The sequence below is a fragment of the Somniosus microcephalus genome, chromosome 1, assembly GCF_052327205.1.
Source record: "Somniosus microcephalus isolate GS21.2 chromosome 1, FLI_Smic_1.0, whole genome shotgun sequence".
In the NCBI taxonomy this organism is placed as follows: Eukaryota; Metazoa; Chordata; class Chondrichthyes; order Squaliformes; family Somniosidae; genus Somniosus; species Somniosus microcephalus.
In genome coordinates, this window is record NC_140987.1 from 358,179,814 (window position 1) to 358,195,990 (window position 16,177).

General features: G+C 43.6%; 1 protein-coding gene across 4 annotated transcripts in view; it reads left to right on the forward strand.

Annotated features, from left to right (window-relative positions):
* The window catches only part of elf1 (E74-like ETS transcription factor 1), a 267,604-nt gene that overhangs the window by 206,512 nt on the left and 44,915 nt on the right, over positions 1 to 16,177 (forward strand). For all 4 annotated transcript variants that reach the window (XM_085995929.1, XM_085995947.1, XM_085995921.1 and 1 more), the window contains 2 exons: positions 2,511 to 2,891; positions 15,182 to 15,347. In XM_085995929.1, coding sequence (XP_085852055.1) covers positions 2,820 to 2,891; positions 15,182 to 15,347 — 238 coding nt within the window. In that variant the 5' untranslated portion in view covers positions 2,511 to 2,819. The remainder of the gene's footprint in view (positions 1 to 2,510; positions 2,892 to 15,181; positions 15,348 to 16,177) is intronic.

A 16,177-nucleotide genomic window follows, 5' to 3' on the forward strand; every position in this document is an offset into this window, starting at 1 on the left:
AAAAAAAGCAGGAATATATAAGTACAAAATCTGTTTCAATACTTTGCGGGAGCCAAACTTAACAATCAATTATGACTGAATTTGTGCAGATAGGCTCCTGCATCATATGTGGAATTTATAAGAGGCAAAATGGTTCTTTTGAAAATGACTCCCATCAATTAGAGTCATAGAGTAATACAGCACGGATAGAGGCCCTTCGGCCCATCGTGTCCGCGCCGGCCATCAAGCCCATAGTAATTGAGCAGTTTCCTCTTTATGGATCTTACATATCTGGGGAAGGGTTGGATTATACCTGTAGTCATCTGTAATGTTAAAATACTTGCACTGTTAATCTTTTCATTTTCTTTATATTTCCTGATGATATTTGCAGTTTGGGTGCATGTACATATTCAGATTTTATAGGACTTGCCATATTCACAGTATATATAAATATTTAAAATTACTTTGCCATTCACCACCATTGCATATCCTTTTGGACTGCAAATATTGAGAGTTTTCTCCCATGTGTCTGTACATTATACATGTCGAAAATATTGAAAGGGTATTTTTCATGCACTGTGGATCATCAGAGAAGTCTTTTTTTTACCTTTCCTGTATCTTTTGGTAACCTGAGAGCCATCATTATTGAGCATGAGCAGCACTGGAGAGAATGAGGTAAAACAAATCTCCTGAGGAATCCATTAGGAATTGATTTCTTTTCAGATTTTTTTTTGTGCGGGTTGAGGAGTTAGAAAGAATTTTTCATGCAATAACTTTCCCTTTCAACTTTATATCAGGACTGCTAAGATTACTCGGGGAGCCGAGAAGCTCAGTCGTGACCCGGTTAGCTGGATGGTCAATGATCTGTTTTTAAGGGAGTGGATTTAGCCACTTTTTGCACCTTTTCTAAAGCCAATGCCAACCATCATTTCAGAGCAGGCTTGGAGATCCAGTCTTGACGTACTGCTTGTGCGCAGTTACCTGAGTATTCAGCAACAGAAAAATCTGGCAGCACGTAACAATTCGAGTTTAGTCTAGAGGAAGATTCTGAAGTAAATTGGGGAATTAGAATCATTACAATTTTGCAGCACACAAGGTAGGCCATTAATAGGCCCATGGCGCCTACTCCTGAGAGAGCTCTCCACTTCATCCCATTTCTTCTGTAGTTTCTCTGTACCGTTTAAAAACATTTTTTTCTCTCAAATTAACAGCGAACTTTTCTCGGCCAAATCCTTTTTACTATCAGTTAGAATTGCTGATCCCCTGTCAAGAATTCTGGGCAGGAATAGGAAATAAATTACAAACTTAAAGGCCCAAAACCAGAAGCAGTCTCCACTCAGGGGTTGCTGTTGCCAATTTTAGTGGACCAACGCTTAACACGTGTGTGAATTTTCTCTGCCTACAATTTCAGTGGCGGTGTTAAACTGCTGACAAGAATTGGCGTAAACTCTATCTTATGTGCTTATGGGCTTTTAGCTTTGCCTTGAATGAAATGCTCCCTAGTGTAGTTCATGTAACTTCAAATGCTTCATCCATAATATACTGTACACTGAGCTCCTCTGTGAGATTCTGGAAAAATCTTAGCAACAATTTTTCATAAGCTTTGATACCTAAATGAATAAAGTCCCTTGTGTTTAATACAGAATCTTCTTTCTGCTTTAAGCTTAAAAAAATTAAACAGCATATGGCTTTAGGAATATGTATCTTACATACACGTACATACATATTCCTAAAGCCATACTCCAGTGGATTTCTTCATAAAATCACTTTCTGTTTAAATTAGCACTCTTTTTGTTTTATTTTATTTTCTCTATTCTTCCTCCTCACCCTCCATGTTGCTCACCATACCCCAACCAAGATAATAGAAAGACCATTCTATTGCCAGGTGTCTGCCAAAATCTGTTATTGCATCCTTGAGGAGATGCATCAGAATATCGGTGACCTGCCCTCTGATTTCTGTCTCCTTGCGTCCCCTGAGAAAGTTGGGCTTGGGCTTGTGCTTGGCAGCTCTCCCTCATGAGTTGGGTGAGGTTGGCATTTCCCCATACGTGGAATCATTGGTGTAAGTCCACATTCTACCTCCCCCCGGCACAGTGCTGCAATATACCAATCTGTCGTGCCAACGGGCTAGCTTAATTTAGCGCCTCTTTTTTTTTTAAATAATCAAATTGGTGGTCCGGCATTTACCTCAAACAAAGCGCTATTTAACCGGGTGCAAAACTGTAAAGTTTGTTCATACTGTAGAAGACAGATTGAGCAGCAAATCACGTGAAAACATTTATACAGTTAATCAATCTAGTTTTGGATCATGATGTTTGAATTGTTGGTTACTTGTGTCCCTGTCTGACTTTGGGGAAACCCACTGGGAGCAGATTTACTGAATACGCCATGTCCGTCTCGGTTATTAGGCTGCCCGGCATACTGGTACCAGCATCACTGGCCCCAACGCTAACCATGGCTTTCAAGTCTTTACTTTGAGCAGTGATGTGGCCACCCCCAAATTAACATTTCCTTTTGCATTGCTCTTTCAGATCTAATCCATAATGTTCCAAGAACTTTCCTTCTCTGCGAGATCATAATCCCACCTCCAGGACCGAAGAAGGCTCTCCACTGTCTCCTCGGCACCACCCCACCGTGTGATGCACACGCAGCTTTGATTCAAAGTCGGTCACCTTGGTACATGCTTCCTCGCACCAAGGTCAGCAAGGCTAACGAGACTGACTTATTTCTCCACACTGACTACCTCCTGGAGCACAGAGCGGCCTTCACTCCCTCACGCTTGTAGAAAGTCTCTTTTATCCTGATTCTGGAGAGCTGCTGGAGCCCTTGATCTGTGAGTCATGGCTGCTGCAGTCCAACACACCGAGCTGGTGTTTGAATTTGCTAGCAACGGAATGGATGATGTGCACCAGGTATGTCCCGCATGTTTAATATACAGCTTGCTCCCTTCGACAGTAAAGTACATTACAGAAGAGCTATTTTAACGAGCGTGCCCAGTTACTGGATTAATTAACAGCAGTGGATAGCCCAAGTCTGTATAAAAATAGTTTAGGATGAGAGAAGGTTTCAGATTGGAATATCCTAGGTGCCCCTGAGAGTTATGGACCATGACTGCACTACAGAAATAAGGATTAAAGTGATGCATATTATGTTGCTGTCTGTCCGTTGCTGATCGTTTAGTGATTGCTTTCATGGCAATTCAGTAGATTTTAACCAAATTACATAAATTTTTCTTTCATCAAACCCTGGGTTCCTATCAAGAATTGACAATATGCTAATTCAGACGTAACCGGCTCAGTAATTTTAAAAATTATTCTTCACTAGATCTTGACCTTCAAAATTCACTTTCTCTCCTCAAGTAACTTTCAAAAGTGGGCGCTGTGGTGTTGAAATCCTTCTTCATTATTACAAAACTGATGAAAAGCCAATGAACTAGAAGGCTCATTAAAAGCTACTTCAAACATTCGCCATTGACCTTATTGCAATTTTATGAAAGCTGTTTACAAATGAACAATGAACGTTGTCAAGGGAGGGTTGCAGAGTAACTGAGCCTGGAAGAGACAAAGCTGTTACCATGGCGGTAATGTTCGATTGAGTTTATCCCTAGATAGCAAATTCCATGTAAAATGGTGATAGTTTTATTGCAGTGCAATCCCATTCTATTTCTAAAGAGTTCAGTAGGATCTGGTGGCACAATGCCTGCTAGAGATTATTTTCTCCCTTCCTTCCTGTGGAGATACTTGGCTTGCCCTGTACTCTGTCTCTCCATCCTTAATGTTACATCTGAGGTTGTAAATTCACTATGTGGGGAAGCAATGGCACAAATGTGTGTAGTGAACATTTGAATATCTCAGTTAATTTTTTTAGTGTTGCTACTCTGGTGTCCTTCAGTGAGGTCAGTACCCTGACCTAGTACTGCACTGTTTCTAATCTAAATAGATGTTCGCATCAACAAAATATATGCTCACTCTCCAAAGCCCATAGGTGTGACATTTAATCAAAATCCCATGTGATGTACGCTTCTCACTTCAAGTCTGTGCACCTGCCTTGGTTGGAAGTCTCAAAGCACCTCAGTAAATGTCATGCAGATGGATTAGGCCACGCGATTGAGCACTGAGGCAGCTGGTTAATAAAAGTGAGTTTCTACCACTCCAGACCTGAAGGAAGGATGCTACAATGGCAAAGTAAATACCACTTAAATAGACCTGGAGACTTCAGCTGGCTATGTAGCAACTGTCAGTACCAAGTTAATTGGTAAAACAATGCCGGGGGAGGTAGACATTTTAATGTTTGCTTTGCTGATGGGGTTTAGCTATACTCCATGATAAAAGTTTCACAAACCTCTTATCGCCATCCACTGCCCAAAAGATATCACTAATCATCAACCTCTAGTTAGATTTGGGTTTGCACGCTGAATCATAGTTCGAATTACTGAGCTCAGTGAGTCACTGTGCTTGTTATTGATGGTTTCCCTCACCTCCCTTCCACCAAGTGTTCTACCTGACACCATCAACCGGACTGGATATTTTTGACAAGATGACGAGATGATCTTTCTTCCTGTTGGTCAAATTAGACTGACTACCTTCCCCACTCAGATTACAGCACAACTCTTTAGCACCTGGTTAGCAACATAAAGGTTTAGGTGTAAAGCCACAGATTCACACTTCATGGTGCTACATTTTGGTGCTCCACGAACACATTGGGCAGAATCTTACCTGGAAGGCCAAGTTCGAGGTGGGACTGCTGGTTTTCAGTGACGTCTGATGAACAGACGCTATTTTCCCTTGATTGACCTTGTTAAGCCCGCCCTGTGGGCTTGCCGGCCAATTAAGGGAAAGCCGGTGTCGGATGACGTCAGTGCATGACGCTTCATCTGCCAGTTTTCTTAAAGGGACAGGCCCCATAATTTTTTGACAGATGAATTGTCAGTGCTTGACAGCATTGAGGTGCTGTCAAATACTGACAATAACTGTCCAAAGGTGAGCCCTTGCACCCAGGCTCACCAATGACTCTCTCCTTAGGAGAAAACAGATGGCAGCTGCATGTAAGATTGCAGAAGCCATCTGTCAATTCTCCCGATCAGATGCGGCTTTACAGAAACATCAAATCGTGTCACCTGCAGATATATATGAACAGAATAAAAATATTTATCACTACATTCTCTCACTTGTCATATTTACCTGTGCACCATTTCACCCATCACACTACCTCTGCAGCTGCCATTTGCACACTTACACTGCAGTAGACCCACAGCTCACCTCGCTGACCCTAGCGGGGTTTCCCGCTGTCGGGAAGCCCACATCAGCAGGCTGAAAATGGGGGAAAAGCTTCTTAACTACCTGTTAACAGGCAGTTAATTGGCTCTAATCCCCTTCCCGCCGCTAGGAGACGGGTCCCTGCGCGAGTCGGGGACCCGCCTCCCAGGAAGATGGTTCGCAGGCGGGGTGGGAGCGAGGCTGGGACCCTCGCCCAATTTTTCCCATTTTCCCAGCAGTCCCGCCTCCTCAGGATTGGGAAAATTCCCCCCATTGTCTTTCTCGTCTTTTGGCTACATTGTTTAAATCCAAAATTCTTATCTCCAAATTGACTACAGCATGAGAAAGAAAAAACAGTAAATAAGATGAATGACTAGTTCATCAGCCTCTGGTGGTATTGGTTAAGGGATGAATGTTGAGCAGGACACCTTTCTTCTCTTCAAATAGTACAATAGACTCCACCTAAGCCAATAGGAATTGCTGAATAGCCACAGATGTGGCTATGGCAACACCATTTTAGCCACATGCACTAATTTTAATAGCAAATGCCTCACTCACTCACTCTTACTTCACGTGTATATTTACTTAACAAACATTTACCACCATTCAGTAACCAAAGAAGTAAAGTACTCACAACAATCAAAAAACACTTGCACACTCTGCTTTTCATCTTAATATTTTACCAACAAATGCGTAAAAAGCTTAAAGTTCACATGCTTACCACGTGCGAGTAGGAATATTGCGATCACATGCCCAACGGCAGTATCTGTTACTTATTCACTAAACAGAAATGCTATGACCCACATCTGTATTCCCAATTAGCCACGTGTAGTTAGTGGCTAACCTATTGGACAACACTGACCTAAGCAAGTGGATGGACCCTCGCTTTAGCAGCTCATCCAAAAGACGGCACCTCCGATAGTAAAACATTCCTCAGTACTGCACTGAAGTGTTAGTTTAAGGTCATGTGGCCCATAGTGAACCCACAACCTTCTGACTCGGAGATGAGAGTGTGACCAGCTGAGTCAAACTGACCTCATTCGATGTAATGTTCATTCCTCTTGTGAAGGAGACCCGTTTAACTCATTCACCGCGGCATCATTTTCTTGCAGAATAAACACATTCAAACTATCTTTTTATAGATGGCAATTTCTTCAGATTGCTGGATGTGGGAGAGGCTTTTAACTGAATATAGTGAGGATTCCTTTTGCTTTCATAGGCAAACTTGGGCTGGGATACCAGGCAAACAATTGTAACTCCATGCCCAAGCCTGCCAGAGTCATTTTGAATCCACAGTACGAAGGAGCCGAATTAACATCTGTAATGCAAGGTACTTTAAGCATTAGGGAAACTTTTTCTCTGCTCTGTGCCCAGGGAATTGGCATTCCCCAGGTACAGGGAAGAGGAGAAAGGGGCAGAGACCTGTTAGGGCAGGTCATCGCTCCCATTGTGTTACCCCTCTCTCTGAATTTCCTGGGACTTCCCACAGTGTGTAACTGTGCCTGTCGTAGGTGCAGGCCCAGTGTTGGTATTTTAATAAGGCAAGCGAGAATACATAAAAACATAAGAAATAAGAGCAGGAGTAGGCCATACGGCCCCTCGAGCCTGCTCCGCCATTCAATAAGATCATGGCTGATCATCGACCTCAGCTCCACTTTCCCGCACGAGGAGAATGTTCTAGCTTCCTGCCTCATTTGCCACTCAACACATTAAGTGTTTGTATTGTCGTATTACAGTGGATAACTTCAGAGCCCATGTGTTAATACAAACAGCAGCTAACCGTACCCACAGATTCTGGTGAATCTGATCACTGAGCACTCCACTGCAAGGGGGCCTGTCAAAAGCAGATATCGTAGCCTGCCTCTGGACCCAAGGTGCGATGGGAGAGGGTTGGGAAATCTACAAAAATAAAAAGGGAAGTTAATCAGAGCTGTTAAAATGTTGTTTTTAAACTGAGTGTATGAAGCTTGTGAGTCCATCTTTAAGGAAGTTGCTTCATAAGAACATAAGAAATAGGAGCAGGAGTAGGCCATTCAGCCACTTGAGCCTGCTCCGCCATTCAATAAGATCATGGCTGATCTTCTACCTCATCTCCACCTTCCCGCATGATCCCCATATCACTGGATTCCCTTAATATCCAAAAATGTATCGATCGTCTTAATGGAATGTTATCGCACGTTTAAATCATCCCTGACCAAAACGTCTGCTCCCTCAGAGCGCATTGTCGCAGGTATATCTCTGGTGGAACCAGCTTTGGCCCAGTGTTTCTTTTCCCCATGCAGGTGTAAAATTCAGGTTTAAATATCTGGCCAGTAGGCTTGTCGCTTTACTGCAGGATGCCTGCTTGCTGGGACTGGTGTGTAGTGGGTGGTGTTGCAGGCTTATGAGGTAGTTGTCCTGTGTTGTTTGCTGATCTTCTGTGTCACTTTGCACCTCACTGGTTGTGAGGCATGAACCGTCTGTGCAACTTTAGAGGTCCGCATATACCGAGATTAAGATGTCCCACTGCAGTGGTTAGTGGGTCAGAATGATTTGTGACTGCAACTCTCCCTCACCCTTCCTGTAGCACCATGGGCCTGACCTGCCTCCCCCACCCATGCGGTCCCTGTGGTAGCTTGTGAAAGGGCAGAAATCAAACTCCTAATAATGGTGTAGTAACTGAACTACTGTCTGCAAGTGGAATATCCAGATCATGTCTGTGGGTACAGCTAGCTGCTGTATGTTTTAACAAATGGGCCCTGAAGTTACCCACTGTGACAATACAAACACTTAATGTGCTGTGTGGCAATTCCCCTCTCTGGTATTTTAATGGTGGTATTAATCCATTATTTAAAATAGTGAGAGGGATTTAAGACAAATGCGTTGAGAGTTTATAAGTTCTAATTTCAGGGTGCCAGTGTACCCACAATATAACTTTCAATTTTGTACTTCATAGAATCATAAAATCATACAGCACAGAATCAGGCCATTTGGCCCATCGTGCCTGTGCTGGCTCTTTGAAAGAGCTCTCCAATTAGTCCCACTCCCCTGCTCTTTCCCCATAGCCCTGCAAATTTTCTCCCTTCAGGTATTTATCCAATTCCCTTTGGAAAGTTCTTATTGAATCTGCTTCCACCACCCTTTCAGACAGTGCATTCCAGATCACAACTCGCTGCGTAATTTTTTCCCCCTCCGGTCGCCTCTGGTTCTTTTGCCAACCACCTTAAATCTGTGCCCTCTGGTTACCGACCCTTCAGCCATTGGAAACAGTTTCTCTTTATTTACTCTATCAAAACCTGTCATGATTTTAAACACCTGTAACAAATCTCCCATTAACAATCCCAGCTTCTCTCCTCTCTCCATGTAACTGAAGTCCCGCATCCCTGGTACCATTTCAGTAAATCTCCTGTGCATTCTCTCCAAGGCTTTGACATCCTTCCTAAATTGTGGTCTCCAGAATTGAACGCAACACTCCAGCTGGGACATAACCAGTGTTTTATAATGGTTTAGCATAACTTTCTTGTTTTTGTACTCTATGCCTCTCTTAATAAAGCCAAGGATCCTGTATTTCATTTTTAGCAGCTTTCTCAACCTGTCCTGCCACCTATAAAGATTTGTGCACATACACCCCCAGGTCTCTCTGTTCTTGCACCCCCTTTAAAATTATACCATTTAGTTTATATTGCCTCTCCTCATTCTGCCTACCAAACTGTATCAATTCACACTTCTCTGTGTTAAATTTCACCTGCCATGTGTCTGCCCATTTCACCAGTCTGTCTGTGTCCTCCTTAAGTCTGTTATTATCCCCCTCACTGTTTATTACATTTCCAAGTTTCGTGTCATCTATAAACTTTGAAAGTATTCCCTGCACACCCAAGTCCAGGTCATTATAATAAATATAAAAAGAGCAGTGGTCCTAATACTGACCCCTGGGAAACACCACTGCATACTTCCCTCCATGTCTGAAAAATAACCGTTCACCACTACTCTCTGCTTTTGTTCTCTTAGCCAATTTCGTATCCATGCTGCTGCTGTCCCTTTTAATCACATGGGCTTCAATTTTGCTAACAAGTCTATTATGTGATACTTTGTCAAATGCTTTTTGAAAGTCCATATGCACAACATCAACAGCACTACCCTCATCAACCCTCACCTTTACTTTATCAAAGAACTCAGTCAAGTTAGTCAAACACGATTTGCCTTTAACAAATCTGTGCTAGATTTCATTTATTAACCTATATTTTTCTAAGTCAAAATTAATTTTGTCCTGGATTATTGTATCTAAAAGTTTCCCCACCACCGTTAGGCTAACTGGCCTGCAGTTGCTGGGTTTATCCCTCTCCCCTTTTTTTGAACAAGGGTGTAACATTTGTAATTCTCCACTGCTCTGACAGCACTCCCATAACTAACGAGGATTAGAAAATTGTGACCACAGCCTCTGCAATTTCTACCCTAACTTCCCTCAGCAACCTAGGATGTGTCCCATTCGGACCAGATGACTTTTCCACTTTGAACGCTGCCAAACTTTTAAGTCCTCTTTAACCATGTTTATCCTATCCAATTTCTCCATTACCTGCTCCTTTACTGTGACATTGGCAGCATCCTCTTCACTAGTGAATGTCAATGCAAAGTACTCATTTAGTACCTCAGCCATGCCCTCTGCTTCCTCAAGAAGATCTCCTTTTTGGTCTCTAATCGGCCCCACCCTTCCTTTGACTACTCCTTTACAATTTATGGCCTAGAAATTCAGTATAGCCACGTTTGGGGTGCTACAGCCGGGCGGCCGCTAAAGTTTGCGCCCGGCGCAACTTCGCGCCACCTTCGCCGATATTCAGTGGCATCGCCCCAAGAGGTTGCTGCTGCGCTATAACAGGCGATGCACGACTATCATTAGGCGCTAAGCCGGCGGCCCGGGGCGATACCCCCGAGGGCGGGCGCAGCGCAGGTTCGGCGAGTTGCTGATTGACGGCAGACACTCTGGCGCCGGTGAGCTCTTAAAGGGGGAGGGTGGATTTGTTTGCCTGCCACGCCCTGCACACTGCAGCCCTGAAGCAAGGCCTGACCACTGCTGCTTGATCTGTACAACGCCCAGGACTATGGAGAAGGCCAACGTTTGCACCCATTGCAGCCCCCATTATATGTTTCCAATCAATGCTATGGCTCTGAAGTTAAAGACAAGTGCAATTCTGTGGCCTGAAGCCACAAGTACCTGTGCGAGTGTTGAGCCAAACCAGAAAGCTCTCTACCTTTGTCTCTCTGCAAAGATCCGTCTCTCACAAAGGAGGAGTGTTGCAAAATGGCTGCCATTTCTACTGCAGGAGGAGTGCCCTTTAATTTGCGCCCTCCTCGCCCCGCAGCGACTGGGAACCGTTCCCCTCTACCAGTCGCTAGGGGCGCCAGGCGCACAATAGGCCGGCGCCACTGAATTTCCGGTTTGGGGCGCACAAAGGGCGTTGCACGATGAAATGACGTCAGGATCTGCGTGCGCAGCTGAGCGCGCGCAAAGGCTTTGCGCCGCCGCTAAATCTTTACTGAAGTTGGGGAGAGGCGCAGATCGTGCTGCGCCCGGCCGCTAGCCGCCTAGCGCCCCACATCTCCTCCTCCTAAGGCGCTAGCGGCTGGCGCAAACAACTGAATTTCTAGGCCTATATGTTTATAAAAGACTTTTGAGTTCCCTTTTTATGTTAGCCGCTAATTTATTCTCACACACTCTCTTCGCCCCTCTTAATTTCCTTTTCCAGTTGTCCTCTGTATTTTCTATATTGAGCTTGGTTCTCTACTGTATCCTTCCTGAAAGTGAAGTCATTTGGGGCAGGAAATGGTGCCCTTACAATCTGTCGACTGGTTAGGTAGAGTTCAACACCAGAGGTCTTTACAATGTGTGGGTGGAATACAGAAAATATAAGTGATTGAGTGAGCGAATTGAGAGTGAATATGCAGGTTGTATTTTCCATGAGCTACCCTCAGCCATATTGTCTCTGTCTCAATTTCCACAAGGTTTAACTGAAATTTTACGGTGGGATAAATGGATGATTTAAATTGTGCAGTTGCTTGTGTACTTGCCGCATCACTGGTTTGTGGCATCCAGCTTTGGTCCTTGTCTGGTTCAGCATAGCCTTGGCATCTGAGTTAAGGATCTTGGACTTTATTTTGCACTGTTTAACTCTGCTTCACTATTCTCTTCCCCCTTGCCATGGTGGTTGTCGTCCACAACAACAACAATTTGCATTTATATAGTGTCTTTAATGTACTTGAAAGTATCCCAACGTGCTTAAATATCAGGGGACGTTGTGTGGCAGAAATGGGAGATAGTATCAGCTGAAGTTGAGAGTTAATCAAATTTGTGCCGATCACTAGACTGGAAAAGGGTTTTCCAGCCTAGAGAGTTTAAATCACAGTTAATTAGCTATGCAGCACGGTGGCATAGTGGTTAGCACTGTTGCCTCACAGCGCCAGGGACCCGGGTTCAAATCTGGCCTCGGGTGACTCTCTGTGTGGAGTTTGCACATTCTCCCCGTGTTTGCGTGGGTTTCCTCCGGGTGCTCCGGTTTCCACCCACAGTCCAAAGATGTGCGGATTAGGTTGATTGGCCATGATAAAAAAAATTGGCCCTTAGTGTTAGGGGGGATTAAATACGCGGGGTTACGGCTTGTGTGGGATGGTTGTCGGTGTAGGGACTGGGTGCTAGGGTTTGGATGATCAGCCATGATCTCGTTGAATGGCGGAGCAGGCTCGAAGGGCCGAATGGCCTGCTCCTATCTTCTATGTTTCTGATCCAGTTTTAGCTCACCTCTCCACCTCCTACAAGGCACAAATCAGGAGTGTGATGGAACACTTGCCTGGATGGGTGCAGCTCCAACCACAATGAAGAAGCTGGACACCATCCAGGACAAAGAAGTCCGTTTGATCGGCACTTTATCCACTAGGCTAAATGTCCACCACCGAGGTACTGTGGCTGCCATGTGTACTATCTACAGAATGCACTGCAGCAACTCGCCATGGCTTATTTGGCAGCGCTTCCAAAACCTGCGCCTGCCGAATCCTAGAAGGACAAGGGCAGCAGGTGCAATAGGAACATTATCACCTCCAGAACCGGCTTGAAGGGCTGAAGGGTCTACTCCTGTTCCTGTATTCTTAAAGGTCTAGTTAAATTTACCCACTCTTGATTAACTCCCAATGGCTGGTAAAGGATTGGGAGTTAGTTGGTTGGCTGTTCTGTTAAATAGAAATGGTACATAATTGGGGAGAAGAGATTTGATGAATGGAGAAAATAGCTGTAAAAATAAAAGTAAGATTTAATGGAACTGGCCTGTGTCCTCCTTGCCCTAGACCATTGCTTTGATCCAGAGCCAGACTGTTGGTTCGGGCTTGGTTGCAGCCTCCTGGCGCAATGTCCATACTTTAAAATACATTAACACATACACCAAATAGAAATCCTGGTCAATAAAAGAATACTTTTTGAATGGTTGGTCTTCAGCACTTGAGATAATCCCTTCAGTACTCTGATCCTACTGCTGGCAAACACGAATATGACAGTAAAATTATTACTTTTAAATTTGCCTTCAACTGGGAAAATAAATTGAAAAATAAAAGAGCAATCCTTTACTGTGGATGAGCCAGAGTGGGGCACTGCAGCACTAGAATACTGAGCTTCTGCTGTTCAACACAGTACAGAAATTGATGGGATAGGTTCTAATGATACATCTGTCACTGTTTGACCTACAGTGACCACTGAGTGCACTGGCTACAGCCACTTAAAGAAAGGCTGCTCAAAAATATTAAAATACAGCGTGAAAATTTGCTGATTGAACCTCTAACATCTCTATGGTATCATCAGAATAGCTTCTGCTTCTCATTTCTTTTCAAAACAGAGGAACACGGGTACATTTGTCAATTTGCTTATAGTGGATTTGAAGAGGCAGAATTACAGAGAATGTTACGACTTTGGGTCCTTTACAGCACCACAACTTTATAGCACATCGTAAGATATCTCCTACAGAAGGTGGGAGACCAGCAGCAGATCAGTAAAGAACAGCAGTGGTACATGTCAATAAAGTTGATTGAAGCTTGTGCTCAGTCTCAGCCTGAGTTTGACAGATGTCTGCTGCCCCCTTCTGGGTACTGTGCTATCTTACCCCCATCAGAACCATATGTATCTCGAAGGCAAGTAGAGGGCATCTTTCCATTTAAGGCTTCTCTGGGTCTGGATTGGGGATTTACCATTCTGCCACTGGGATAAGTCGGATAAACATGGGGACCTGGTGCACTGATGTTAGTCTCGCACTGATTGAAAGTAGAGCAGCGCTAAATGTGAGTGCCCAGATGTGCAGCAGCGAGGAGCTGATTTACAAGAACGCAACATAAACAAGGACTTTTCAGCACGTCTTCAGTATTTGATACTGCCTTTTTTACCAGTTTTTCCAGTAAAACATGTAAACTGAATTATTTAGTGTTACAGGATTTCTTTTTAACCTGTTAAATGTTAAGTACTCCAGTGCTAATCTTTGTATTAGCCCATTCTACATCAGATCAAAAACTTTGGGCCATTGAGTTGAAATGGATTTCTTTTTTTCTATAATTCCATTCCTACATTTTAATTTATTTTATTTTTCTTTGCGTTTATCAAGGTGGGATGTGGGGGTGGTGGATACCGGTGCTGGGAAATGGAGCACTTCCATGTCACGGGCAACCTGATTCAATATCAAGTACTTCCAGGTCCGGTGTAGCACGGGGTTAGATGGCTGTGTACAGCTCCATCTAATCTGTCCTAACTGCAAAAGAGCACCAAATTTAGCATTTCCATTGCCCACCCTGTGGCCTTTCCGAATGAGATTGTCAACTTAGTGCCAAATTAAGGGCAGCTTTTGGCTACCTGGAAATCTATTTCACATACTATTACAGGTGGACGTAAAAGATCTGCTGGCACTATTTCAAAAGAGGAGCAGCAAAGTTCTCCCAGTGACCTGGCCAATATTTATCCTTCAACCAACTCCTAAAAACAGATTATCTGGTCATTATCTCATTGCGTTTGTGGGAGTTTGCTGTGCGCAAATTGGCTGCCACGTTTCCTATATTACAACAGTGACTACACTTCAAAAAAATACTTAATTGGCTGTAAAGTGCTTTGGGCTGTCTTGAGGTCATGAAAGGCATTCTATAAATGCAAGTTTTTTCTTTCTATCATAGTACAGAAGATACCAGACTTTCATATAGTTGATGTTCATTGGTCATGAAATGTTTCTTGCGATTTGATACACAACCTCATACCAAGACTGGAAGGTCAACAATGAGTGTCCCAGAGTAGTCGAAGAAAAAGATGCAATACCAGTTATAACATTGGTCACTGACTGGCAATCAGATAAGATACTCTGAGTAATGTGGCTGTGGTGTTCTTTTGAGAACAGATCAAGGAAACTTGTGTTGACTTGCAATATTTTGAATGTTTAATTTCGAAGTGCTTTAAAGGTAACCCCAAAACCTACTTGAGATAATGTGAGGTGACGCCTCCTGGAATCAATACATTATGTTTATTTTTAGATCTGTCAATTGCATGGGGGTGACTTGGGGAAGCGCTGCAGTCATCTCTGCATCTACCCTTCACCACCCCATAGGAAAAATAACATCTTTGCATCAGTGCTTAGTGTCCTGTTTTGAAGCTTCACCCTACTTAATAGCGATAAATGTTTTACAGGGTCGTATGTTAAAGGGTGGGGTTCAGTCCAAACTGACTTTTCAGGTTGGGCTCCTTTGGATATATGCTGAAACCTTAATTCTACAAGGTACAGCTTTAAGAATAAGGTGCTGATATTCTCGGTTTAGGATGTATTGTGAACAGGTGAACTCGAACATGTTGAACTTTGTGGGAGCAGCTGCTGTTTTTTCACTGTGTGTTTTCTGTCTCTTTCCCTTTAATCCTGTTTTCTGTCTCTTTCCCTTTAATCCTGTTGCACCTTTTTTTTTAATCCTAGCTTGAAGACCCTTTGTCGTTTCCTGCTGTGATAGTAGAACAAGTGCCAAACACAGACCTGTTCTATTCTAGCCTGGATTGTGATGAGGTTTCCACCAGGATGATGGACGATACATCCTTGGATGTTGTCGAAGAACAAATAATAGAGGATAACATTGGCCTTTCAGGTGTGTATCTTGTTGGGATGGACTAATAGTAATAGTTTGCTTTACAATGAGGATGGACTGCAGTGCATCATATGGGAAACAACTTATGGACAGCTAACTACAGAAGGTGAGCCTTTATTTTCTGCCCTTCTCTCTTTTGTTAGGTGTTGGCCTCAGCTCAGTGGTTGCACTCTTGCCTCTTGAGTCAGAAGGTCGTGGGTTCAAGTCCCACTCCGGAAAATTTAGCACATAATCTAGGCTGACACTCCAGTGCAGTGCTGAGGGAGCACTGCACTATTGGAGGTGCCATCTTTCGGATCAGACATTAAACCGATCCCTGTCTGCTCTCTGGTGGACGTAAAAGATGCCCCGGCACTATTTTGAAGAAGAGCAGGTGAGCTATCCCTGTTGTCCTGGCCAATATTTATCTTTCTACCACATCACTAAAAGAAACAGATTATCTGGTCATTATCTCATTGCTCTTTGCGGGAACTTGCTGTGCGCAAATTAGCTGTCACGTTGCCTACATTACAAATGCAAATCCTTTCCTTTTTCCTTTTCCCTTTCCTTTATATTTGTGTTGAAACATGAGATCACATGTCAAGGAGCAGCTTAGGGATGAATTGCAGAGCTGAACAGTGCATGGGATCTCAATGAACATACAGTTGATCTTGCATGATCTCTGAAATGCCCAGCCTATGGTTTTATTCTCTGCTGTTAATTCAGTTCTCATACTTGCACTCAATAGGGTAGGTATTGCGAGTCCTCCTCCCAAAGCAGGTTGCCTCACCCAACTACTGTACTTCGGAAAATTGTGGCCATGTTGCCCTCAATTGTTTGTCCATTAATAA